We start from the raw sequence: 26,327 nt of genomic DNA on the forward strand, positions 1-26,327 counted from the left end.
AGGACTATGCCGTCTTTATTCTAGTTTTTGTACCCCTGCTGTTTTTTGCTGTTCTTTCTGGTTTTGCTTTCCTCCTTCGCAAGAAGGATACAAAGAAAATACGCTCAGTATATTTTAAGTATTGCAAGTATTTGCTGCGTTTGCCTCGGTGGTATTGAAATCATACAGTCGTTTCTAAATTTGACATCATTGATGCGCCCTCGCGACGGAAACATTTATTTGAAGATATATCTCTTAAAACTCAGCAAATGATTGGTGTTTTTGACCCTCTTTGGCCAATTTTCTAATTGAGGTAATTTATTTATTTTGTATGTTGTTATACGGTTATGTTATTTATATTGTTATGTTTTTTTCCTTTTTTTTCTTTTTTTGTGTGTTTACTCCGCCGTTTTGTGTATTTTGTGGGTTATAAATAAATTATTATTATTATTATTAGCAAAGGTAAAAGGTCTTCATTTCATAAATCACAATTATTTGATTAAATAATTCACAAAACGAAAACTTTTCAAATTTAATATCATTAATATAGACAGGAAAAGGGAAAGAAGATAAAAGAAAACGAAGGGAAAGGAAAGAAAAAGAAAAAAGGAAGATATTAATAAATACTAAAACATGTCCTCGATTGACTATAATCTACATGGAGTATGCTCATTGGGAAGGCGGACAAAAATACGCACTTGATCAGACCAAACACACTTGTTGCCATATTTCTCACGAGCTGTGTTAAGAATAAGCCGCCGCTGGTGGGTTTGCTTATGTTAAGACCCATAACAATATACCAAATATATCTAACCGCCTGATATAATCTTCATGGAGTCTGTAATTTTGACGGTCCATAGAGGATACCGTGCGAATTTAGTCCTATAAAGCCGTATAAAACAGACTTACTGCCAAGAGGTTTTTTTAAGACCCCCTAATAAACCAAAAATCCAAGTTGTCGGTTATCTATCCAATAAACAGTTTACCCAAATGAGTTATCTTGATGCACTCCAATAAGTCCTTTAAAAGTGCTATGAAAAAATAAAATTTCTTGGTCACTGACTAATTAAATCCAGTACTTTTACAAAATATAATTTTTCTATGTTACGTAACACTGAAATCACTATCTGAATACTTCAAAATATAGTCCTTTTTCAACACTGGTCTTAATTGGATGAAGTCTGGATGCAGTGTTTCCACTTTCTCATTTTTTAAATCCCTAATAAAGAGCTATAAAAATCCCTAGAAATCCCCATCTTCAGTTCCAAAATCCCTAAAAATCTCCCATTTTCTAATTACTCCCTGAACCGCTTCTCCCTATCTCATTTTACCCGTACCATTGAAAGGTAACATATTTTGGCTTCTTAGAATGAAGTCTAGCTATCACTATCATAATAGAATGTCTTGTCATGCCGTTTAAAGTGCTTTTTAATCATCAGCTAAATACAAATAGCTTCAAATATACTTCAAATAATATTAAGCAAATAGAAAAGAAAATGTAATTCTGTAATGTATTTTGTTTTTAGAATCCCCCGCAAAGTTTATGTTTTCAATTTATTCTGACGGTCAGTTTTTACTACTTTTACAGCACTGAAAAACCTCTCGACATTGACATTTGAAAATGGAACAGTGGAAATGAATAATACTGCCGGTTTTAGGTTAGGATACAAATTCTGTTCCGGCAGTATTTTTTTTCACCAATACCAAACACCAGCAGGTCACGGCATCCAATGTTTTGACGTTTTCAATATCGATGAGGCTCTGCCTCCTCCACTCCTGCTCGGTTTTGGTTCCGTCCCATGGGATCTGTCCATACTTCCTAACAAAAGGTAGCAGAGAGGCAGACTGAATTGATTGGGCTGACACTGGGTCAACCATTTCAGCATATCTGTAAATGTCGTCTTCGAAATTGAACCTTTTCTGTATCTGGCCTACTGTTTTGATATGGAACGCCTGTGCAGCTTTTAGAACTACTTTGATTGAATCAGGGGGGACGGCGGTATATGACCTTGACGTACAGAGAGAATCTTGTCCGTTCGGACCCAAGTAAACGCTTTCAAGGGGAAGTTAAAACTTCCGATTGGTCACATCGATTTCTAAAGCACTAGTTGATTCCACATAGTCCTTCTGCAGGAAGTTCAATGCTGAGACCAATGTTTTATGCTTTGTTTATACCCCAAAACTAGAAATATTTTGGTTTCAAGAGCTTAAACTGTGCTTAAATTTGAATTTGTGATAGAAGTGATTGTTATATTTGTAAAGAACATAAAAAAAGACATCGAGTGGTATGTTCACTTTATTTGTTAGTAAAAAAAAAAATGAACAACATATAATTTACCAATTATAGTATGAAGGTTCATGATTTTCCCCTGGGTACGTAGGATTGCCAAAAACACACAATCCATTCATTCCTACATGAGCCATTGTTTTTAAAAAATGGCTGTCAGTTTGTTTGTTAAAAACTAGGGTAATGAAACGGTAAGAGAGGTGTTTGAATAGTTAGAGCCTACCTCTATTATTCACGTCAGTACTTATAAAGCTGGCTACAAGTTCGAGTTCAAGTTTTTTTGATTTTACACAAAAATAATAAACATCATACAAGTACTGTGGAGAAAAAGAATCGTACATGCAATGCTTGTCAAAAAAATTTACTACAGTAAGAACAACTACGTACCCTATAAAACTATGAAAATATATTATAACTTTATTTATTTGACCTGTAAAAAATGACATGCTATCTACCAAATAATCTTATGAAAACACAACCCAAAAATGACAAACCATACGACTTCATTAATCGAGATCAGTCCAAGCTGAAATTATTGTTTGAAGTCCACATCAGCATGGAACTGTTTCAAACTGTTCTTTGTTGCTAGTTTGTTACTTAGGACTCCTGTACATCCCAAAATCTGTGTGGTGTTAAAATTTTTTAAGCAACTGAAGAAGTTCTTCTCTGTGATTCCAAGTTCAATTCGCAAGGAAACAGATCCTAAATCGAATTATCCTGCTTTTCTGATCAAGAAGATGATGATGATGAACAAATTAAAGGAAAACCCCCCAAAATTTCCCTAAAAGTCCATGGGAGAGGAAAAATCCCCAAATCCCTAGAAAAAAACTCTCGCCTCTAAAAGACTTTAAAAATCCCTATTTTAGGGGGGAAATCCCCATAGTGGAAACACTCTGGATGAGCACTGCTCGTCTAATCAATATAATGATACTAGTCCTGATATAGAATGATACTAGCCCAGTACATAGAATGATACTGGATGAGATACGTCCAATCAATAGAATGAATACTATGTAACTATCTCTATCATTCTCATGAATGGACGAGCAGTGCTCATCCAGACGCCCGATCTTTACGCTAAAGTTTCTTACTGTTTTAAAAATAGAGCTAAGACAAAGAGTCAAACTTTAGCGTAAAGAGCGGCAAGCATTTCTGTTTGCCGCAATTTTTATATTTAATCACACTAGGCCACTATATATGCTAAATTAAATTATCTTTTCGGTTAATTTGGATTCTTTTACTAAAAGTCTTCCTAATAGGTCCTTTAGTTGCTGCCGCCAATTGTTGTAATGATAACCAGCAATGATACCAAATATTGTAATGGTAACCATCGCTACTTACCAAAAATGTTAATATAAAACCTCGTTTTAGTTTTCGTTTGATCTAGACCTATTATGATTATACTGATACTACTAATGTTTACTGTTTCTACCTATTTTCTATTGATACTACTCCTCTGATGACTACTTTGAGCTTTGAATAGTGGTATAGTTTCCACTCTTTTAAATGACCTATGGGTTTTAGTTTTCGTTTGATGTACACCTACAGTGGTTAATACTGCTACTAACAATACCAACTGTTACTAACCTATTCTACTATACTGATACTACTTCTCTCTTGACTGATTTAAGCTGAAAAGGGTTCAGTCTGTCGTTTCATCCCCGTTTTGCATGTCTAAAGCAATCCTGTTCCAGCCATACTTAAAACATGTTCTTTTTTAGGGGAACGTTGAATATGACAGAATTTTCGTGCATAGTTGTAGATGAGTGTCATCACGCCTCTGGCGGTCATGCTTTTTCAGATATATTAGGAATGGTCAGAAGCTGTCCAGAACAATTAAGACCACGGATTCTTGGACTTACTGCCTCACTTGTTCCGAATAATAAAAGTCACACCGTTTCTTTACCCAAAATCTTAAAAAATTTAGAACCGGCTGTGATTTATCGTCCTTGTCTGTCATACAAGCATGAGCGAAAGGAGAGTCTTGTTACATTAAAGATACCCGACGAAATTCGATCGTACATTCAAGATGCTCAAATTCAGTTTAACTCGTTTATTCAACAAATTCAAGCATATAGAAAAGAATTTCAAATGCTAACTGACTCGAACACGCACATAGTGAAAGGCCAGTTACGGGCTGTGAAAGATAATATTTTTAATGACAGCTATGCTGCCTATGGTTTCAAACCTGAAGAGATTGAAGGGCTTTTTGGTTTATTAGGATCAATTGAAATATGCCGAGACATCAGTATTCCAGAAGCAGTTGCTATGTTATCAACTACTAATGCTTCTGTGTTACCTGGCGTTCAGGATCTCATTGTGCGGTATCAAAATTATCAGAATATTTCCCCAAAGATGATGGAACTCTCTAAACATATCCAAAATTACAATGGGTCTAAAGTTATTGTGTTTGTTAACACCAGAGAATTATGTAGAAAACTGTGGAGGCACTTATCAAAGGAGTTTCCTGAATTAAATCCATTGGTTGTTGTTGGGAATAGCGGTCACGATGGTATGGGCTGGGAAGAACAGCAGAAAAATATATCCGAAGAATTTAAAAGAGGAGATAGTCATTTGATAATTTCGACATCAATACTTGAAGAGGGGATTGATGTTCCTGATTGTGCATTGGTGATTCGATTTTCAAACGTTTTCTCAATAATACAGAACATACAAAGCAAAGGGAGAGCTAGACAAGCAAATAGCCAATATGTGGTTTTTGCTTATGAAGATGAAGAGTGTAGATTTGAAGAACTGCAGAAGAATGAAAAGCAGTTGGATGAACTGCTGAAAGAATTATGTTCCGAGAATGGCTTACCTTCACCAAAGGCTTGTGACATCATTCAAGAGTTGATAAACATAGATCAGTCTTTATCTGTAACTGCTTTGAAGAAAAAGCAAAAAAGGAAAGAAGAAGACCTAACGTGCCTAGTTAGACTGGTCATTCACTGCAATCGAGATGTAAACCTACAAAATATTGAGGTGAATATGGTCTTTTTTCTATAATACTGATTATTTTCACAAAAGTTTTTGCTTAAATTTTGATTGTTTTGGAACCCCTATGTTTTAGTTTTCTGGCAAATTTCTAATTTTTGGATATGTGTTTAGTATTCAAATCGTTCGTTATACATTAGTCATTTAATTGTCTGTCAGATTTAATAATTGGTAATATATCAATCAGTTTTCAATAACTGAACCACACAAACTTAGCAATGCTAGAAATATGTTTCATATAATTGCTTAGTGACACTGTTTTTTTTTTACTATTTTAGTCGTATGTTAAACGGAGGCATCCCCTAGTAAGAGTTTATGTGTGCTTATGCCCACCCCTTCCGTTTATACATTTAGATATCACGGCCGGAAAAACTGTTTGAAGCTTAAGCTTTTGCCTTAGGTTTCATTTATTTACTTCTTAATCTTTATGATAGCTCCTTGGTCTTTAAAAGGGGGGACAAGACACATGGGTCAATTAAATTCTAACACTACTACTAACAACTATTTAGAGTCGTATATTAAATGGAGGCATCCCTTAGTAAGAGTTTATGTGCGCTTATGCCCACCCCTTCCGAAAAAAATTCAAACGAAAAATCGTTTTAAATTTAAGCTTTCGTCTTAGGTTTTATTTATTCACTTCTTAATCTCTATGATAGCTCCTGGGTCTTTAAAGGGGGAGGGCAGGACACATGGGTCAATTAAATTCTAACTCTACTACTTCTACTAACAACTCACCGAAACGCCAAGACACCTGAGGCCAGTACAGCTAAGCACACTCCTCCTCCAACCTAATCTATTCACAGCCTCCCTCTTCACACCTTCCCGGGAAATTTCCATTTCCCTTAAGTCTTTCTTTATGTCATCCTCCCAATTCAACCACGGACGACCTATTTTCCGTTTAGTTCTTGACGGTTGGTCAAAAAGGACAATCTTCGTTAATCTGTCATCATTCATCCACAGAACGTACCCAAGCCATCTCAACCTTTCTCTCACCATAGTTTCTTGGAAGTGGTTTAGGACCTTATTCTACGAACAGCCTCCTGTTTGAAACACGCTCGGTCTGTCGGATACCCAAAACAATCTGTAGGCAATTTCTCTGGGAAACATCTTGCAAATCTTCATACGACTTTCGAAAATCCCATGCTTCATAGCCATATTTGATCACTGTCATCACTGTAGCTTCTTCAGAAAAAAAAGCTTTCTTCCTCAGAAAAAGGATTCAACCAAGTCTTTTCCGGGGACCCTCCAGTATTTTGAAATTTATGAAGATAGTATGACTGATTCGCTTATCGCAGTAGTTTTTTCAGATAATTTCTGTACTGCCAAAATTTGGCCTGGCTTTTATGTGTAGGATCTGCCATGAATTTCCTGAAGAAGTTATTTTCAGTCTGGAGAAAAGACAGAACAGCAGATATAATCCATGGTTTGTTCGCCTAAAATAACGCCTAGCCTGCCGGCTTGATAAAGGACATTCTTTATTAAGTACTATTTTGAGCTGGTCGATGAACCACTCAATACTTTTGTCCACGTCGTCACATTCTAGATAGGGAGACCGGTCGCCTTTGACAGTAAACTTTTTTAGTTTATCAATCAAAGCAGCTTCCAGTGTTCTTATCCTCAAAGGGGAGTTCCGGTTTGAATTTCGCACAGGATCATAAAATGGTCAGATGTATCTTCAACTAGAACGTCACAACCCAGTGTCTCAAAATTAGGGAAAATACCATCAATTAACTCCGCTGGTGACTCCGTGATTCTCGTCAGGATCCGACATTTGGAATCAAACCCGCGGACATACAACTCGTTGCTAAGTCAACAGCAACATTATTGGAAAGCATAGAATACACTTCCCTATGTACATTACTGATATCAATTTTAAAGTCACCCAATATTACTATTTTACATTTTCTTCGGGTTATCAGCGAGCTAAGTTCATCAAACTTTTCTACAAATTGTTTAGCAGTCGAACTTGGCGGCCTATATAGGGCGCAACATAACACTTTCGAAGGACTTAAATCTAGCTCAATGGCAAAAAGTTCAAATGACATTTCTTCATAAAGTTAATCACAATTATTCACTCTTCTTACAGGTATACTATCATTAAAAAAAAAGCCAACCCTCCTCTCTGTCTACCTTTACTACTTTTAGACAACGACTTGTGCCCATTTATGTGATCTAACTTTGAAGATTGCTTATTTAAAAACGTTTCACATGCACAGAATACATCAATCTTATGGTCGGGAAGTAATGTTGGAATGTTTTCTAAACTACTCATAAATCCACAACAATTTTAATCACAATTATTCACTCTTCTTACAGGTATACTATCATTAAAAAAAAAAAGCCAACCCTCCTCTCTGTCTACCTTTTCTACTTTTAGACAACGACTTGTGCCCATTTATGTGATCTAACTTTGAAGATTGCTTATTTAAAAACGTTTCACATGCACAGAATACATCAATCTTATGGTCGGGAAGTAATGTTGGAATGTTTTCTAAACTACTCATAAATCCACAACAATTTAGAATGTCGTTCTCAAACACTTCTTTGTTGGTTTAGGATGAAGGTATCATTCCAGGATGAAGGTATTTGTTCGAGGTAAATTATTAATAAGATAATCGTGAGTATGTTCATCCTCTCTATCCATGCATGAAGGAATCTTTGATAAACTCATAGGTCTTTCCTCCAACTCACTCAACCCATCTCGAGTTTTCCCGCAGCCACCACTATTACCCTCGTCTGGACCATAAACGAGGGGTATTTCAGTAAAGAAAACTCCAATAAACTCACCTGCTTCAATAACAGATAAACAAGATATAGCTTTACCCTGGAAATTCTGAGAAAGAAATTCAGTCTTAGCAGCATTAACATTAAGTCCTAGGAGGTTAAAACCAGAAATCAAAGAATCAAGGTTTGCCTCTAAAGTAGAAATACTCAAATTGATAAACAGGGCATCAGCTGCATTGCAAATCAAACTTATATCACAAATGCCACTATAAATTCCACCTATTTGTCCTAGTTACGATAGTTGTAAGAATGTCAAACATATTAGGACTTAAAATAGATCCCCCCCCTTTCCTGAGTCCTAATAAGACGTATAGTCCAGATGGAAGCCCTTTTTCAAGTTTAACCCTAACATAACTACGACAATCAAACAGTTCGTGGTAACGAACTATTGTAAGGAGCGGCACGGCTCAATATAATCGAAACTCTAAAAAATGGAAGTTCGAAGCAACGCTATAGTGTTAAATCAAAAAGTTTGTGGTAACGAACTGTAGTAAGGACCGATCCGGCTCAATAGTAAAGAAATTCTTAAAAAAGGAATTTTGATACCAATAGTTGAATCAAAAGAATCGCATTTTTATGCTGATTCTAAATATATAAGTTTCTTCAAGTTTAGTTTTATCCATCAAAAGTTACGAGACTGCCTTATTTTAGAAAATAGAGGAAAACACCCCCTAAAAGTCAAAGAATGACACAATCAGATTCAGCTTATCAGAGAACCCTATCGTAGAAGTTTCCAGCTTCTATCTACAAAAATTTGGAAATTTTGTATTTTTTCCTAGAAGACAGATCACGGATGCGTGTTTATTTGTTTTTTTTTTAGTGGCGATCGTATTAACCCAATGGTCCTAGAATGTCGAGAGAGGGCTTATTCTAACTGAAATTAAAATTTCTTGTACCCTTTTTAAGTGACCAAAAAATCGAATGGCACCTAGGCTCCCTCCCACGCTCATTTTCCCAAAGTCACTGGATCAAAATTTTGAGATAACCATTTTGTTCAACATAGTTGAAAAACCGAATAATTATGTCTTTCGGGACGACTTAATTCCCCACAGTCCCAGGGGAAGGGCTGCAAGTTAAAAATTTTGATCATTGTTTACATACAGCACTGGTTATTGGAATGTGTACAGACGTTTTCAGGGGGACTTTTCCACTTCATAGGGGATCGGGGAAGGGGTACATGGGAGTATCTTTCCGTGGAGTAATTTATCATGAGGGAAGAAAATTTCGATGAAGGGGCCGCAGGATTTTCTAGTATTATTAAAAAAAAAACAATGAGAAAAAAAATTCAGGTAGAAGGAAGGAGCAGCATTAGAACCTAAAACGAAGAGAAATTATTACGCATATAAGGGGTTCTTCTCCTCCACAATACCTCACTATTTACGCTACAAATATAGAATTTCGTTACTGAAGTTAATTTGTCAGTTACGTATATTTATTAATAAAAACGTTCTTTAAAAAACTAAAAAGCTAGTTGCCTTTTTAAGTAACCACAAATTGGAGTACATCTAGGCCTCCTCCCCCACCCTTTTTTTCAAAATTGTCCGATTAAAACTATGAGAGAGAGAGAGGGGAGGATTTATTCATTAAACAGGTAATAAATAAAAAATGGTTACTACCTCCCCTAAAAAACAAAGCGTGTCCGAGGCGGAGATAGAGAAAACAAAATACATAATATAATAGAACACTAGGCCACCGACACCACTAATACCGCCACACTCAACAATAAATATGAAAAAAAAAATCATTACTTTACTTTTCCTCTGGGAACTACATATCCTCATAACCCCCACAATGAATAAAATAAACGAATGAATCAAAACTCATTATCTACAATAAACATTCCCTTAATGGTTTTTTGGAATATAACAGGTTCTCCAATACTCCTTATATTACTCGTCAAACTATTCCATTTCCGTGTACCTCCATATAAAACAGAAAAGCACAAACGTGGAGAAATGTCTCTAGGTACACTTAAATCAACATTACCCCTTGTATCGTGCGAATGAACAGAAGACCTAACGCATAATAAATCAAACAGTTCGTGGTAACGAACTGTAGTAAGGAGCGACCCGGTTTAATAGTAACCAAAACTCTAAAAATGGGATTTTGATATCAATGGCTACATCAAACGAAACGCATTTTACTGCTGATTTTAAATATACAAGTTTCATCAAGTTTACTGTAACTCATCAAAAGTTACGAGCCTGAGAAAATTTGCCTTATTTTAGAAAATAGGGAAAACAACCCCTAAATGTCATAGAATCTTAACGAAAATCACACCATCAGATTCAGCGTATCAGAGAACCTTATTGTAAAAGTTTCAAGCTCCTATCTACAAAAATGTGGAATTTTGTATTTTTTGCCAGAAGGCTGATCACGGATTCGTGTTTATTTGTTTGTTTGTTCGTTTTTTGTTTTGTTTTTTCCCAGGGGTGATCGTATCAACCCAGTGGTCCTAGAATGTTGCGAGAGGGCTCATTCTAACGGAAATGAAAAGTTCTAGTGCCCTTTTTAAGTCACCAAAAAAATTGGAGGGCACCCAGGCCCCTCCCACGCTAATTATTTTCCCAAAGTCAACGGATTAAAATTCTGAGATAGCCATCTTATTCAGCGTAGTCGAAAACCCTTATAACTATGTTTTTCGGGACGACTTACTCCCCCACAGTCCCCGTGGGAGGGGCTATAAGTTACGAACTTTGACCAGTGCTTACATATAGTAATGGGTATTGGGAAGTGTACGGACGTTTTCAGGTGGATTTTTTGGTTGGGGGAGGGGTTGAGAAGAGGGTGATATCGTATGTGAATGACTCATCGTATGTGAATAATTAAAACGAAATTTGCATATTAATTTTATTTTTTTGGCTTGAGGTAACGAACGAACTTATATATTCGTACATTTTTATTGCGTGTGTGAGGGGGTTCGCCTCTTCATCAATTCCTTATTCTTTTCACTGAAGTTCGAATTCCGCCGTTTAATTAGAATAAAATAGCTCTTTTGAAATTACTAAAAATACTTTAGAGTAAAGAGCGAGGTATTGAGGAGGGAACGAACCCCCCATATACGTCATAATTTGTTTTAATGTTGCTCCTTACTTTCAGTTGAAAAAACTTGTTTTTTTATCCAATTTCTCATTGTTTTCTTAATATTGTTGGAGAATCCAGCATCCATTCATGGATGTTCCCTTCCCCAATGATATACTCCTCCATGGAAAGATCCTCTCAAGTAACCCTTCCCCCACCACCACAAAAAAAATCTTCCTGAAAATGTATCTATACTTCCGAATTACCAATCTATATATATAAAAGTAAGTTGTCTGTGTTTCGAGTGACGTCATGTTTGTGTGTCGACTGACGTCATATTTGTCGACTGACGAAATTACAGATCGGGACATCGGGACACAAATGACGACCGGGACACCGAGACATCTATCTATCTATCTATCTATCTATATATATAAAAATAAGTTGTCTGTCTGTCTGTGGATCAGGTGACGTCATGTTTCTGTGTTGACTGACGTCATGAAATTAGTTGTCGTCATTTTTGCTTTGACGGTGTCGTCATTAATGGTATTTAAGACATGCGTTCACGGAAAAATGTTTAATTGTAAAATGACTGAAGGTTCGGCGATATGTACTTCATAGTGACGCTGAAAAATAAAGAAGAAAAAAAACTGAAAAAATGTAAAAAACTAAAAGAAAAAACACTCAAAGATAAATTACAGATCGGGACACAAATGACGACCGACACAGAGGGAATATAAATGACGACCAGGAACCTCAAAGAAAAATTACAGAGTGGGACACCCGGACACAAATCACGACCGGGAATATAAATGACGACCGGGACGCAGGGACACAACTACAACGGGGACGCCGGGGGCACAGGTGGGATATATAATTGACGACTGAGACACAGGGATTGTTTGAATAGAAATTACAGACCGGGACACCGGGACATAAATGACGACCGGGACACTGGGACACAGGGAATATAAATGACGACCGGGACACTCAAAGAGGAAATACAAACTGGGACACCAGGACACAAATGACGACCGGGACACAGGGAATATAAATGCTATTTATATGCGCCAAGACAGATTGTCCAGGTTGTCCCCAACAGCTAGTATATATATAAATATAAGTTGTCTGTGTGTGTGTCGAGTGACGTCATGTTTGTGTGTAGACTGACGTCATGTTTGTCGAGTGACGTCATTATAAGGATTGAGCTGTAAGCGTCATGAAGTTGTTTGTCGACTGACGTCATGTTTGTCAACTGATGAAATTACATACCGGGACACAGAGAATATAAATTACGACCGGGAACCTCAAAGAGAAATTACAGACTGGGACACCCGGACACAAATAACGACCGGGACACAGGGAATATAAATGACGACCGGGACACAGGGACACAACTACAACGGGGACGCCGGGGGCACAGGCGGGATATATAAATGACGACCGGGACACAGGGATTGTTCGAATAGAAATTACAGATCGGGACACCGCGACACAAATGACGACTGGGACACTCAAAGAGAAATTACAAACTGGGACACCGGGATACAAATGACGACCGGGACACAGGGAATATAAATGACGACCGGGACACATGGACACATCATTAGAATAATGAGGCATAGATCTGAATACGGATTGTTTTTCCCATGGACAATTATATTTTGCATGTTCAAGAGACAGTAAACCTGACAATCTATTTATATGCACAGACATTGGGACAGCGAAGAATGTTGTATATTCGCATGTTTTACGTAGTTAAAAACATATATATATATATATATATATATATATATATATATATATATATATATATATATATATATATATATATATATATATATATATATATATATATATATATATACATATATATATATATATATATATATATATATATATATATATATCTATTCACAGGTGGGACACAGCAACACAACTACAATGGCGCGTTACTAATATGGCGCGTTTTGACTTACGCGCGCGGGCGGGGCTTGGGGGTTGCGAAGCGCCCCACCAGCTAGGTGTTGGGGTGGCGCTTCGCGCCACCCCAACAGCTAGTCTATATATATAAAAATAAGTTGTATGTGTGTGTGTCGAGTGACGTCATGTTTGTGTGTCGACTGACGTCATGTTTGTCGACTGACGTCTTTATAAGGATTGAGCTGTATGGGTCATGAAGTTGTTTGTCGACTGACGTCATGTTTGTCAACTGATGAAATTACATACCGGGACACAGGGAATATAAATGACGACCGGGAACCTCAAAGAGAAATTACAGACTGGGACACCCGGACACAAATCACGACCGGGACACAGGGAATATAAATGACGACCGGGACACAGGGACACAACTACAACGGGGACACCGGGGGCACAGGCGGGATATATAAATGACGACTGGGACACAGGGGTTGTTCGAATAGAAATTACAGACCGGGACACATGGAATATAAATGAGGACCGGGACACTCAAAGAGAAATTACAAACTGGGACACCGGGACACAGGGAATATAAATGACGACCGGGACACAGGGACACATGATTAGAATAATGAGGTATAGATCTGAATATGGATTGTTTTTCCCATGTACAATTATATGTTGCATGTTCAAGAGTCAGCAACATATATATATATATATATATATATATATATATATATATATATATATATATATATATATATATATATATATATATATATATATATATATATATATATATATATATTATATATATATATATATATATATATATATATATATATATATATTATATATATATATATATATATATATATATATATATATATTTATATATATATATATTTATATATATATATATATATATATATATATATATATATATATATATATATATACATATATATATATATATCTATTCACAGGTGGGACACAGGGACACGACTACAATGGCGCGTAACGACTTACGCGCGCGGGGGGGCGCGAAGCGCCCCACCAACTAGGTGTTGGGGTGGGGCGAAGCGCCACCCCAACAGCTAGTAGGGAATAAAAATGACGACTGGGACACTCAAAGAGAAAGCGACCGGGACAGAAGGAATGTTCGATTACAAATCACCATCAACAAAGCACCGGGACACAGGGAATATAAATGACGACCAGGACACTCAAAGAGAAATTACAGACCGGGACACCGGAACACAAATGACGACCGGGACACAGGGAATATAAATGACGACCAGGACACTCAAAGAGAAATTACAGACCGGGACACCGGAACACAAATGACGACCGGGACACAGGGAAACAACAACAACGGGGACGCCGGGGGGCACAGGGCGATATATAAATGACGACGGGGACACAGGGAAAATTCGATTAGCAATCACCATCAACAAAGCTCAAGGGCAATCATTAGAATAATGAGGTATAGATCTGAATACAGATTGTTTTCCTCATGGACAATTATATGTTGCATATTCAACTCAACTTTTTCTTTATTCAACTCTAAAAATACACAAACAATATTATGCCCCAACAGAGATCAGAGCTCGTAAGGCTGGGACAGTGCAAAAACATAAGAAAAAACATCAACATCTCATCGTAATAATGATTTCAAAATATAAATCGGTAGAAGACACACAAAATAGAAAAAAAGTCATAAAAGATAAGTAAATATATAAATATCGGGCAGGAGGGGCGTGGGAGGCCGTCCCAGACACAGGGACACAAAAACAAGCACACAAATAAGAAGATCAAATAATTTAAATTCAATTTAAATTTAATAATTCAAGAGTCGGTAAACCTGACAATCTATTTATATGCACAGACAATGGGACAGCCAAGAATGTTGTAAATTCGCAAGTTTTACGTAGTTAAAAATATATATCGATCTATCTATATTACAGGTGGGACACAGGGACACAACTACAATGGCGCGTAACGACTTACGCGCGCGGGGTGGCTTGAGGGGTTTGGGGGCGAAGCGCCCCCACCAACTAGGTGTTGGGGTGGCGCTTCGCGCCACCCCAACAGCTAGTACTCTATGTAAACAAAGGGGAAAGCCCTTCTCTCAGGGACTTTCGGGGATCAAGTTCTCTTCAAAGACATAGTTATTAGATTTTTCGACTATCTTGAACAAAATGAATATCTCAAAATTGATCCAGCGAGTTTCTGAAAAAAATGAGCATGGTATGAGAAATGAGCGTGTTGTCATCCAGTTGCTGATGGTCGTATAAGCTTCAAATGGGATTCAAATGATTAGAAATTGAAATTTGGGATTCCTTTTTTAAGAGTCAAAAGGAATCCAATGGCAACTTGCACAATCCCCCTCCACCGTCTTTTATCTGAATGCGTCAGATCAAATTTTGTCTATAGCCTTTTTGTTTAAAATAAACCAAAGATCATATAACAAAACTTGAGGGATAACATAGCCCCCCCCCAAAAAAAAAGCAAGGGGCAAAGGTTGTAATTTATGCCCAAGGGTCATATAAGGCTCTTATGAAAGAGGTGGTTGTGTAAACTTTGGAGGTGGCTCATTAGATTGAAACTCGGAATTTCTAGTGCCCTGTCAAAGGTGATGGGAGGGCAACTAGCCCCCTAGCCAAGGCCCTTTTTTCTCAATTGCTTCTGATCATAGTTTGAGGTAGCTATTTTGTTAAAAATATTTTAAAGGTCAAATAACAAAAGCTCTGGAATCGATACAATTCAAAGAGCCCGGGGGCAAGTGTTGTAAGTCGTACCGTGGGGACATATAAGGTTTTATTTAACGCATGGTCATATAGACTTCAGAGATGGCTCATTTGATTGATTAAACAAAAAAAGTTTTTATTAACTGCAAGTAAGAAGCGACATTAAAACTTTAAACGAACAGAAATGATTTCGTATATGAAAGGAGTTGCCCCCTCCTCAACGCCTGGCTCTTCACGCTACATTTATCCTTAAGAATCACCCCTGAATCACAAAGGCCGTAGAATAAATAGTTGAAATAACTAATAATGCTTTAGCGTAAAGAGTAAGGTATTGTGGAGGAGACGAACCCCCTTATATACGTAATATTTTATGTTCGTTTTAAGTTTTAATGCTGCTCATTACTTCCAGTTGAAAAAAATTATTTATTTTCTTATTGTTTTTTTTTAATAATGCTAGAAAATCCTGCGCCCCCTTCATGGAAATTCTCTTCCCTCATGATAAATTCCTCCATGGAAAGATCCTCCCACGTAACCCCCGACCCATCCCCACCCCAACGCGAAAAAGTCCCCCCGAAAACGTATGTACACTTCATAATAACCATTACTATATGTAATCAATTGTCAAAGTTTGTAACTTGTAGCCCTTCCCCCGGGAAATGTGGGGCATTAAGTTGTCCCCAAAGACATAGTTATTAGGTTTTTCGACTACGCTGACACAGAATGGCTATCTCAAAATTTTGATCTGGTGACTATGGTGGAAAATGTGCGTGGGAGGGGGTCTAGATGCCTCCCAATTTTTTGGTTGCTTAAAAACGGTACTATAACTTTCAATTACTGTTAGAATGAGCTCTCTCGCGACATTTTAGGACCACTGGGTCGATACGATCACTCCTGAGGAAAAAAAAAACGAACAAATAAACACGCATCCGTTATTTGTCTTCCGGAAAAAATACGAAATTCCATATTTTGTAGATTAGAGCTTGAAACTTCTATTGTATGGTTTTCTGATACGCTGAATCTGATGGTGTGATTTTTTAGGGGGTATTTTCCCCTATTTTCTAAAATAAGCAAATTTTCTCAGGCTTGTCACTTTTGATTGATACAACTAAACTTGATGAAACTTATATTTAAAATCAGCATTAAAATCCGATTCTTTTGATGTAACTATTGGTATCAAAATTCCGTTTTTTAGAGTTTCGGTTTCTATTGAGCCGGGTCGCTCCTTACTAGAGTTCGTTACCACGAACTGTTTAAAAACTGAAAGTTCTAATTACCTTTTTAAGTGTCATCAAAAGTGATCAGATGGCATATATCCCCCCCCCACTCACACAGACGACTTCCCCCCTTACTTTTCCCTAAATGTATCCGATCCAAACTTGGAGATAGCCATTTTGTTTGAAACAGTCCAACGATCGTATGACAAAAGCTTTGAGGTTAATTTAGGCTCCCCCCAAAGCTCAGGGAAGGGTTGTAACTTATTCCCCGGGGTCACACACGGTTTTTATGGAAGACATGGTCGTATAAACTTTTTAGGGGACTCAAATGATTAGAAATAGAAAGTTCTACTTCGCTTTTTTCAGTCAAAAGCAATCTTAGGGCAACTAGTCTTCTCTCACCAACCCTAAGGCCATAAGGCTCCAATGTCGTTGCTTTTTTTCCGGAGCCACTCCATATAGAAAGGATGGTCGCATAAACTTTCAAGGTGGCTCATTCTATTGAAAATCAGAAGTTGCAGTGTCCTTTTTATGAGTCAAAAGTGATCAGAGGACATTTACCCCCCCCCCCACACACCCTTTTTTCCCCAAATGCACCTGATCAAAGTTTTGGGATAGCCATTTTGTTTGAAATATTCTGACAGTCAGATGACAAAAACTTTGGGGTCAACATAACTCCCCTAGAACCCTGGGGAAGGGTTGTAACTTATGCCCTAGTTAATTTGTATTATACAAGACTGTTGAAAACATATATAGTTTTTACTAAGCTTCAATGACGCCGTAGGTTTTAGACTTACAGTGAGAGGAGGCACAACCCAAACTGTTGTTTATAGTGATTTCTGTTCGTTTCAAGCTTGCATATTTGTATTTTCACTCGTAAGTTTTACTCGTTTCAAGATTTCTTTGTTCATGAATAGTACTATCTATTGTATATTGATTTGTTATGATTATTTATTTTTAATTTCTGTTCGTTTCGGGTTTTATTTATACTTCAATAGCAAAATACTTGTGTTCGTTTCAAGCTTGATTTGTATATTATTATTCATTTATATTAGTACATATTGTATGTTTTTTTGCTACGATTGTTTCTTTAATCTCTAGTCGTTTTGAGTTCGAGATGTTGCAGATTTCTATTTCCTCTGACTTTAAGTTTGATATGATCTTTACTTTTCTTTAAAAAACTTCTTTTTCGGAAAGTTTTTTAGTTAATATAATGAATTATCAACGAGTTGTTGATGAAAGAAAGCAGATTTTGAAAATAACTGAATTGTTATCCAAGTATTATCAAATGTTAAAGTTTATTAAGCGTTATTTTAAAAACAGTTAAAGCCAATGTAATTGAAAAAAACAAAAAATTTTAAAAGTTTTTTTTAATATGTAAAGAGTGTCTCTAGCATATATTCTATTACACCTCAAGCGAAAGTCTGGCCTGTGGTCACTAGGACTACTAGGGGAGTTGATTTAACGGGGAAGTAGCATGGTGGTGTCTGTATTGTTCTTATTTGTCCCGCACACAGTTTGTAAAATTTTCATCATTTGTAATCAGACGTTAAGGCTAATATAAATTTACAGACTTTAAGATAACAACAGGAGTTGTGTTTTTAAAAGACGATGAAATTTTCGACATTCCTCTTGAAGGCAAATACTTTATAAACACCCCTTCCGTGACTGTCTGGAGGCTGATTTTCCTGCCTGGCTTTTGGGGAGTAGTAAAGTACCTCTACCCCTCCCGAATTCAAAATTTGAGGTCTATCTGAGCCCCTCACTGAATATTCAACAAAAGTTGCATATCCTTCTTAAGCCCAACCCTGGGCTAAAGTGCGATAAGACAGTATTTGTTGGCTTAAAAACATGTTCATTCGCCAAAGTAGCGAATATGTGTACCGTTAACATGAATTGTGAAGATCCTTGACTCTTTTTAACCTAACATTTCTTTTTTTAGGAGAGAGTTATAAACACTCTAGAGTCTTACGAGCTGCTGGTAGTCGATGAAGTATCGAGTGTTGAAGAAAACTGTTCTATGTTTTTGAAAACCATCCCGATTACATTTCGCACAAGTTCTTATACAAGTGGTAAATCAGTCGCTGATGCTTATGCGGAACTTTGTGAATTATGGGATTTTACTGTCGAAAATAACCCAAACCTCAGGATTTGGTCGCGTCTTCAACTACCTAGAAAGACTGAAAGATCAAGTTGGAAACTTATTGGTTTGTCGTTTGGTAGTTTTGTGAATGAGCAGACTTTTGAAGAAGCGGTTATTCTTCAGTATCCTGAGCTTGAGATGATGTTGTGCATAGATAATAATCGAACCTTGGAAATCAAGATCGATGGAAGCGGATATAACCGAAAAATCATAATCAGCTTATCAGGTATTCTTGACTTTGCGTTGCTAGATTCGACTAAAAAGGGCATTAGTAAGCTGTATCTACCATATACACAAGTACCAGCTTTGATGTCGAATGGTAAAAAAATTGAGTATTTGAATTTAGATTTCAGATCCGGATTGGAACCACGTGATGAAAAGACTCTCCGTGCTTTTGTGGATAACGCAGTTTTAGCCCTTTCGTTAGAAGAGAACAATTCTAAAAAAGATAGGAGTTGCTCACTAAGAGCCATTTTGAATAATCCTGACAACTTTCCATTTAGAGTGTACGATTCTTGTGTTAGAGTAGTGTCTTGTGACCATGATGATGCGTACGACTATGACAATAATCTAGAAGATCAAGATTATTTATGGGATTCATTTTTGACAGCCTCTGCAAAGACCAAAGATGTTTTTTCGCTTGCTTGGAATTTTTCTGTCATCATTAGTCAAAAAACTGTTGCTCTTTCAAAAACAGCTCTGAGAAAAATATTGGTAAGTTTGGCTAGTAAAAACTATTCAGAAGAAACTCAAATGGCATTGAATTTTCATCTGTTCACTGAAATGCATTTATGTTATTGGTTTGACTACGATTCCATTCTAAAAACAAGCGGTGACATTGTTTTAGATAGTAGCATAAGAGACATTCTGAACGCCAATAATTTTCTCGTTGGCAGTGTTGCTGTAACTCCAACAAGAGTAGTGTATTATCCAGTGATGCCTGTTAAGATGAATAGACTGTTTAGAAAATTTTCTGATTACGAATTTGTTATTGTTAACTTTCGTGATGAAAATCTAAGGAAGCTTCAAGGTGAAAAATCATTTGACTTCGTGAACATTGTGTTAAATAATGGACTTGAACTAAATGGAAAAGTATATTATTTTTTTTGTGCTAGTGCCAGTGAGCAAAGAAGTCACAGGGCTCTATTTATAGATTGCAACAGCATAGAAGAAGCTACTAAATTGAGGAGTCAGATAATTCTGAACCAACATGAGTTTGATTCCGTTCCCCAGTATTTATCTAGACTTAGCCTTTTTTGCTCTGCAGATACTCCCACCTTTGATATACTTCCTGAAAAATGGGCTTTTGTTGAAGATGTATATGCAGAAAACGGTGATTGTCTTACAGAGGGTGCTGGATTGATCAGATTTTCTCTCGCGTGCCGAATCGCTGATCTACTTCAATGTAGTGACATTCCCTCTGCATATCAGATTCGAATTAGTGGCGTGAAAGGTGTTCTTTTAGCTGTGGATGATGCGTTTTTTAACAAAGTGGCAGGAATCGATAAGGATATTTTGGTGAGAAAATCTATGAAAAGATTTGAAAGTGATGATTATAACTTAGGTGTCGTTTCTTATTCCAGATTCCTTCCAGCTACACTCAATCGTGAAATTATAACTCTTCTGGAATCGATTCATTCTGATGTTGTTGAGGAATTGCATGTTTTGCATGAGAGAGTACTTTCTAGAAATATTGAAATGCTAATAGATCCAAGATTAGCTGCTAAAAAACTAGAAACGCGGCAAATTTCCTGGAAGGTTAAACAAGTTCAGCAATATTTTGATCTGCTCAATGAACCATTTTGGCTGCGGGTTTTGAAAAAGCTTTTTGAAGTTGATACAACTGACATTGTCAAAAAGACCAAGATACCCTTAAAGGATGCAGCTCTGGTCCTTGGCGTTTCTGATCCATTTCACATCCTTGGCCAAGAAGAAGTTTTTCTTCAAATTCAAAGAGATGAGGATGAAAATTCAAGTGTTGTAGATGGATTGGTAAGTCTTGTTGTTATTCCAACTCTTTCTATAGCTGGTGTCCAATTTTGTTTATGCATATTACATCATCAAAACGTCACACAACCTAATGTGACCTTCTAATAACGTCCCAATTTTTAAGAGGACTGGATTCTGCGATCCTGATTCATGGCCTCTAATACGATAATAAAATGGACAATGCGACCAGAAGCTCATTTTTACCCTTTTAAGGCCTTTGTGTGGTATCATGATCTTGTCACCTAATTTGTTGCCTCTTTTTATGGCCCTTTATATTTACCAAGTGACAAATAGCGATCGCAAAATCTGTCGGTCCTGGTTTTGCTAGTTTAGGCATTTCCAGGTAAGCTAGGACGATGAAATTTGGCAGGGGAATCAGGGACCAGACCATATTAAATTAGAAATAGTTGTTTCCCCGATTCGACCATCTGAGGGGGAGTGGGGGGGACGATTAATTCGGAAAAACTAGAAAAAATGAGGCATTTTATGGGTGATTGGATCTTATTGAAATTTGATATTTAGAAGGATATTGTGTCTCAGAGTTCGTATTTTAAATCCCGACAAGATCCAGTGACATTAAGGGGAAACCTAAAATCTTGGAAAACGCTTAGAGTGGAGGGGTCGGGATGAAACTTGGTGGGAAAAATAAGCACAAGTCCCAGATACGTGATTGACATAACTGGAACAGATCCGTCCTCTTTGGGGGAGCTGGGGGGGGGTAATTCTGAAAAATTTGAAATGTGTGTCTGTGCCAACTGAAGTACAAAACTTACCCTGGGCTTTTTAGTCTATTTTGTTTCCTCTATGAGTCCCCCGTAGCCTACATTTTTCAGAGTCTAGCTAATTTGCAAAATCTTTCAACATGTGTCATATTCAGTTAACCTAGAGAAAAATAATATCAGGACAAAAAGATATTTAATAATAGGTAGAACTGGTGTTGACATATCAAAATTAAAGAAGAAAGAAAGTAAGTAAACAAAAAGGGTATTTATCTGATCTTTAGGGCCAGGGGCCGTAACACAAAGAAATTTATTTTTTAAAGAATAGTTAGTACTTTTCATTGCAATGTTTACAATCTAGAAACCCACTAACTTTAATAATTTGCTGTACTCTAGCCATCTCTGAACATGTATTGCTCAGTGTAGTGGCGGATATGTAGCGTGAATATTATTTTTTCGCTTACCTAGATCTCTCTTCGTGTTTAAACTTTTGGGGGGTTGATAAAGCATTTCTAAGGCTTTGCAAGTAGGGAAAATAATGTTTTAGAATTTTTCGAAGTTTTAGAATTGGGTAAGAAAGATATCGGTTCTCTTTTATGTTTAAGAAAATGAAAAAAATATTTTTCACTTTTTTTTTACTTTTTCATCGTTATTTTATGTTTAGACATGCATTCCTAACGCATTTGTTTTTTTCTTTTAGGTGATAATATATCGCAACCCATGTCTTCATCCTGGTGATGTGCGTAGTGTTAGGGCCGTTAACAAGCCCGAGTTTAGAAACTACAAAAATGTGTTAATATTTCCTGCTAGTTCTGGTTGCAAGTACTCTCTTTCGACTGCTTGCAGTGGCGGAGACTTGGACGGAGACCTCTTTTCGGTGGTGTGGAATCCCAAGTTGGTTCCACCTCAATTATCTCTTTTCCCTCCTCTTGATTATTCAGGACTGAAGCACGGTATGCCAAAACACCCTAACCCTTGCAAACATGAGGCTCTTTCTAACTTTTATGCCGAATCTCTAAGTAGTGATGTACTTGGACAAGTTGCTCATCTACATGTTGCATTATGTGACCGTATGGAAAAAGGAGCTTGTGATCCACTTGCAATAAAACTTGCTGAATCACAAGCTGTCGCTGTTGATTTTCCAAAAACAGGCATACCACCAAATGTACCAAAAGATGCTTTTGCTATAGTGGCAGCTTCTGGTTATCCTGACTTTATGGAAAAGAACGAAAGACTATCATATGCTTCAAGGAAAGTTCTTGGAAAGCTGTATCGTAATGCATCATCTTTAGGTAGTGAAGTCTTGCTTTCAAACCGAACTTTTGCTGACCCAGAGCTGATTGTTAGTGGCTATGAGAAGTTTATTCCAGCAGCTAAAAGAGATTATCTAATTTATTCCATGTATATGAAACAGATAATGTATCAATATGGACTTCAAGACGAATGCGAAATTATTCTTGGACGTTCGTCATGTTCGAGATTTACGATTTCACACCCACAGAACTCATCTAGTTTAATTGAGGATTCGTTCTTTAAGCTCAAAAAGCTTATGACTTCCAAGTTTTTCCAAAATTTTGATAAAAGTGACCAAAAAGCAAAAGCGTCCGCTTGGTACTACGTTGCGTACAATCAATCTGTGCCTGATTCTGTAACTTTTCGTAGTTTTGCCTGGATTGTCTCAGACATTTTGTGTGAAATTAAACTGTCAAAGGCTTCTGATGTTCAGCGTGTTCGTGAAAACGCGGTTTTCTTGGAAATTGGTGAGGAAGTAACAAACTATTTCTTGGAAACTGCTGACATTTTAAGCGCTACTATTGCTCGAAGAATCCTTATTGGAAACCGACTCACAGCTGTGATTCGTGATTACGCCACAAAAGGTTTTAAAGAGCAAATCGAAATTAGACCATTTGGGTCAGTGACTATATTTACGTGTAATTTTTACTCTGATTTAGATTTGTCATTGATTGTGAATGATTCAAATGATAAGCAATTCTTACCATCGCACTATCTTCGTACAATTGTTATGCCATCCTTAAGTAATGAAGCTGAATCAGTCGTAGATCTTACGAATTCTCAGATACCACACATCAAATGTTCAGTATTAGACAATGAAGGAATTGTGAACGTGGACTTATCAGTTAACTCAGTTGGCTTGCTGAAAACTTCCTCAATTCAATCTATCTTTATTGAGCAACCGAACGTACTGCCAGTATTTTGGTTCCTCACTAAGTGGGCAAAAATCACTGGTATCTTGAAAGACAATCGAATTCAAGCGGATTTGGCTATAATGGCTACAGGAGATTTTTATGGGTTAGTTATCTCTTTGCTTCAAATCGGTTTTCCAAAGAAACAAACGGAAATACCTTTAATAGAGTTGTACAGTGATCTTGTGGACTCCATCAGCCACATGACTTCCACGGATTATGGAATCATTGGACAGTATGTTGTAGGTTTCTTCAAGAAACTTTCTAAGATCAACGAATCTTTCACAATTATTTGGAAGGACCAAGAGATTCCAAGTAATACAATTAATGCAGATATAATGAAACAAGTTGCCTGGATAAGTCTTCAAGCATACTACAGACTAATTTCTTCAAGAAGCTGCTCATTTATGATTAAAACACTTGGAAGTCAATCAAGCATTATGATCCCATCCCGCATCAAACTGCCGTTCAATTTAAGCAGGGTTCTGCATGATTCTTTATCATTTCATTCCAAATGGCTTAAAGACCAAACAGGTGCAGAAGTGATTCTACATAAGACTGATAGCCAAGTTCAGCTGACACTGAATGCCCTCGGAACGCGTTCACAAATATTTAGGGTATATGAAGAAATACAAAATCTAAATCATACCATGAGGAATAACTGTCATTTTAATTCAGTGAAACGGAACAAGTACCATATGAAAAACTCGGATATTTTCATCGTTCGTAATGCAGACCCTTCAAGCTTGCAAATGAAGTTTGTAAATTCTAATGGTCCGTTTGAGCTAACTCATTCTCTTAATGCCAGATCTACACTTAAACTTACTTGTGATACGTTCTTAGCTGATTGGAAGCAAGTAGCCTTAGAAAACTTCGTTTCTCACCTACTATGTCAACTCGCCTCGTTTCCTGCCTCCAATCGTTGGCTAGTTGACTCCCTTAAAATTACGACTCGCCTAGGCAACTTTTACATTTTAAATGCATCAACTGCTCTGCCCGAAACAAGAACTTCACTATCGCTGCCTGAGCTGGAATATGCCTTGGCATTGAGAAAAAAGAGAAAGGATTATTGTTTCGAAGAAAATGACGAAAGGATAAATCAAAATCCTCTGGAAAAAGAAATGGAGCTTGTTACGCTCAATCCTAATATTCATCATCCATTAACGAGAGAACATTTCAAACCTTGTTTGGGAAACAAGAAGAAGAAAACAAGGTTGACCTCTTCACTTTGTGCTGGAATGAACACAGAGAATAATAAAGATAAAGATGCCTTAGAAGTAATTGAACTAATTTATTTCGAAGCTTTGAAAAAACTGGGCTACGTCATTGAACCAAACTACCAGCCTACATATGCGTACCTGATATCGGCGATTTTGTCAAAAAGTGTTGAAGGTTCAGTTTCATTTGATAGAGACATGAATGTTATTAGAGCCAGCGAAAGAGACTTAAGATGGGCTAACTGTTACATTTTGCACGGACGTGGGCCGTCAACTAAATTAAAATTAATGGAAAATGTTGATGGTCGTATTTCATGTGTCACAAGCGATCCCCTTAGTGACTCGTATATAAAACAGTTGGTTCCTGACGGCCGTTGTCCTCTTGAATTCAAGGACTTAGGGTTAAACGCTAAGAGGCTCGTGATAAGTGATCGTTTGGAAGACCATGTTAAGAATAAAATTTGTTTTATTATTCAAAAGGGGTCAAGTGTATCTTTTGTAAAGGAAAACTGCTGGGCGACTGTATCTTCAGGAACTACATACCAGGGAAGAAACACATTACTGTCAAATCCATTGTGCAAGTTAACTTTGCATTTTAATGATAAAAAACTTAGAGAAGTTGTTATTGCAAAAAATAGTTCTGGCCTTCGGAAGTTTGCTTGCCATGTTTTTTTCTCTTCCTTAGAATTATGTGAAGCTATTTCTGATGCCGTGCCACGCTTTGTAAAATAAAAATGGCCATGTCAAGTTTGTAAAAAAAAAGAAGAAACTTCTTCATGTTCGGGAATGAAACTTATGCTCGGCACTTGTCAAATGCTTGCCTTTCCTACCATTTATGAAGGAAATACATCTTGACCGCAACTCAAAGTTGTTTTTGAATTTTTTTAGAACAAAAGTTTTTATTCCACGATTGTTAAAAAGGGTAACTCCATTGATTTTCTTAGTGTTATTTTGGTTGCCATATTTAGTGTTTGATATATTTGAATATATCTTCTTTCTGTAGAAGATGTTATATAGATGTTGCTTTTTTCAAAAATAGAAAGATATTGGAGCTTTTCTGTTAAAATAATTGTTTTCAGATATATGAAGGCTAAAAACAATTC

General features: G+C 36.9%; 1 protein-coding gene across 1 annotated transcript; it reads left to right on the forward strand.

The window, feature by feature from the left end:
- The first annotated feature begins 3,991 nt into the window (after nt 1–3,991).
- LOC136030363 (uncharacterized) lies at nt 3,992–25,971 on the forward strand. The gene is made up of 3 exons (XM_065709285.1): nt 3,992–5,248; nt 18,895–21,087; nt 22,504–25,971. Exons 1-3 carry the CDS (start codon nt 4,001–4,003, stop codon nt 25,954–25,956), a joined length of 6,894 nt encoding a protein of 2,297 aa, XP_065565357.1. The 5' UTR covers nt 3,992–4,000; the 3' UTR covers nt 25,957–25,971.
- Nucleotides 25,972–26,327: the final 356 nt, after the last annotated feature.

This window comes from Artemia franciscana, chromosome 8 (assembly GCF_032884065.1).
Source record: "Artemia franciscana chromosome 8, ASM3288406v1, whole genome shotgun sequence".
NCBI classification, from domain to species: domain Eukaryota; kingdom Metazoa; phylum Arthropoda; class Branchiopoda; order Anostraca; family Artemiidae; genus Artemia; species Artemia franciscana.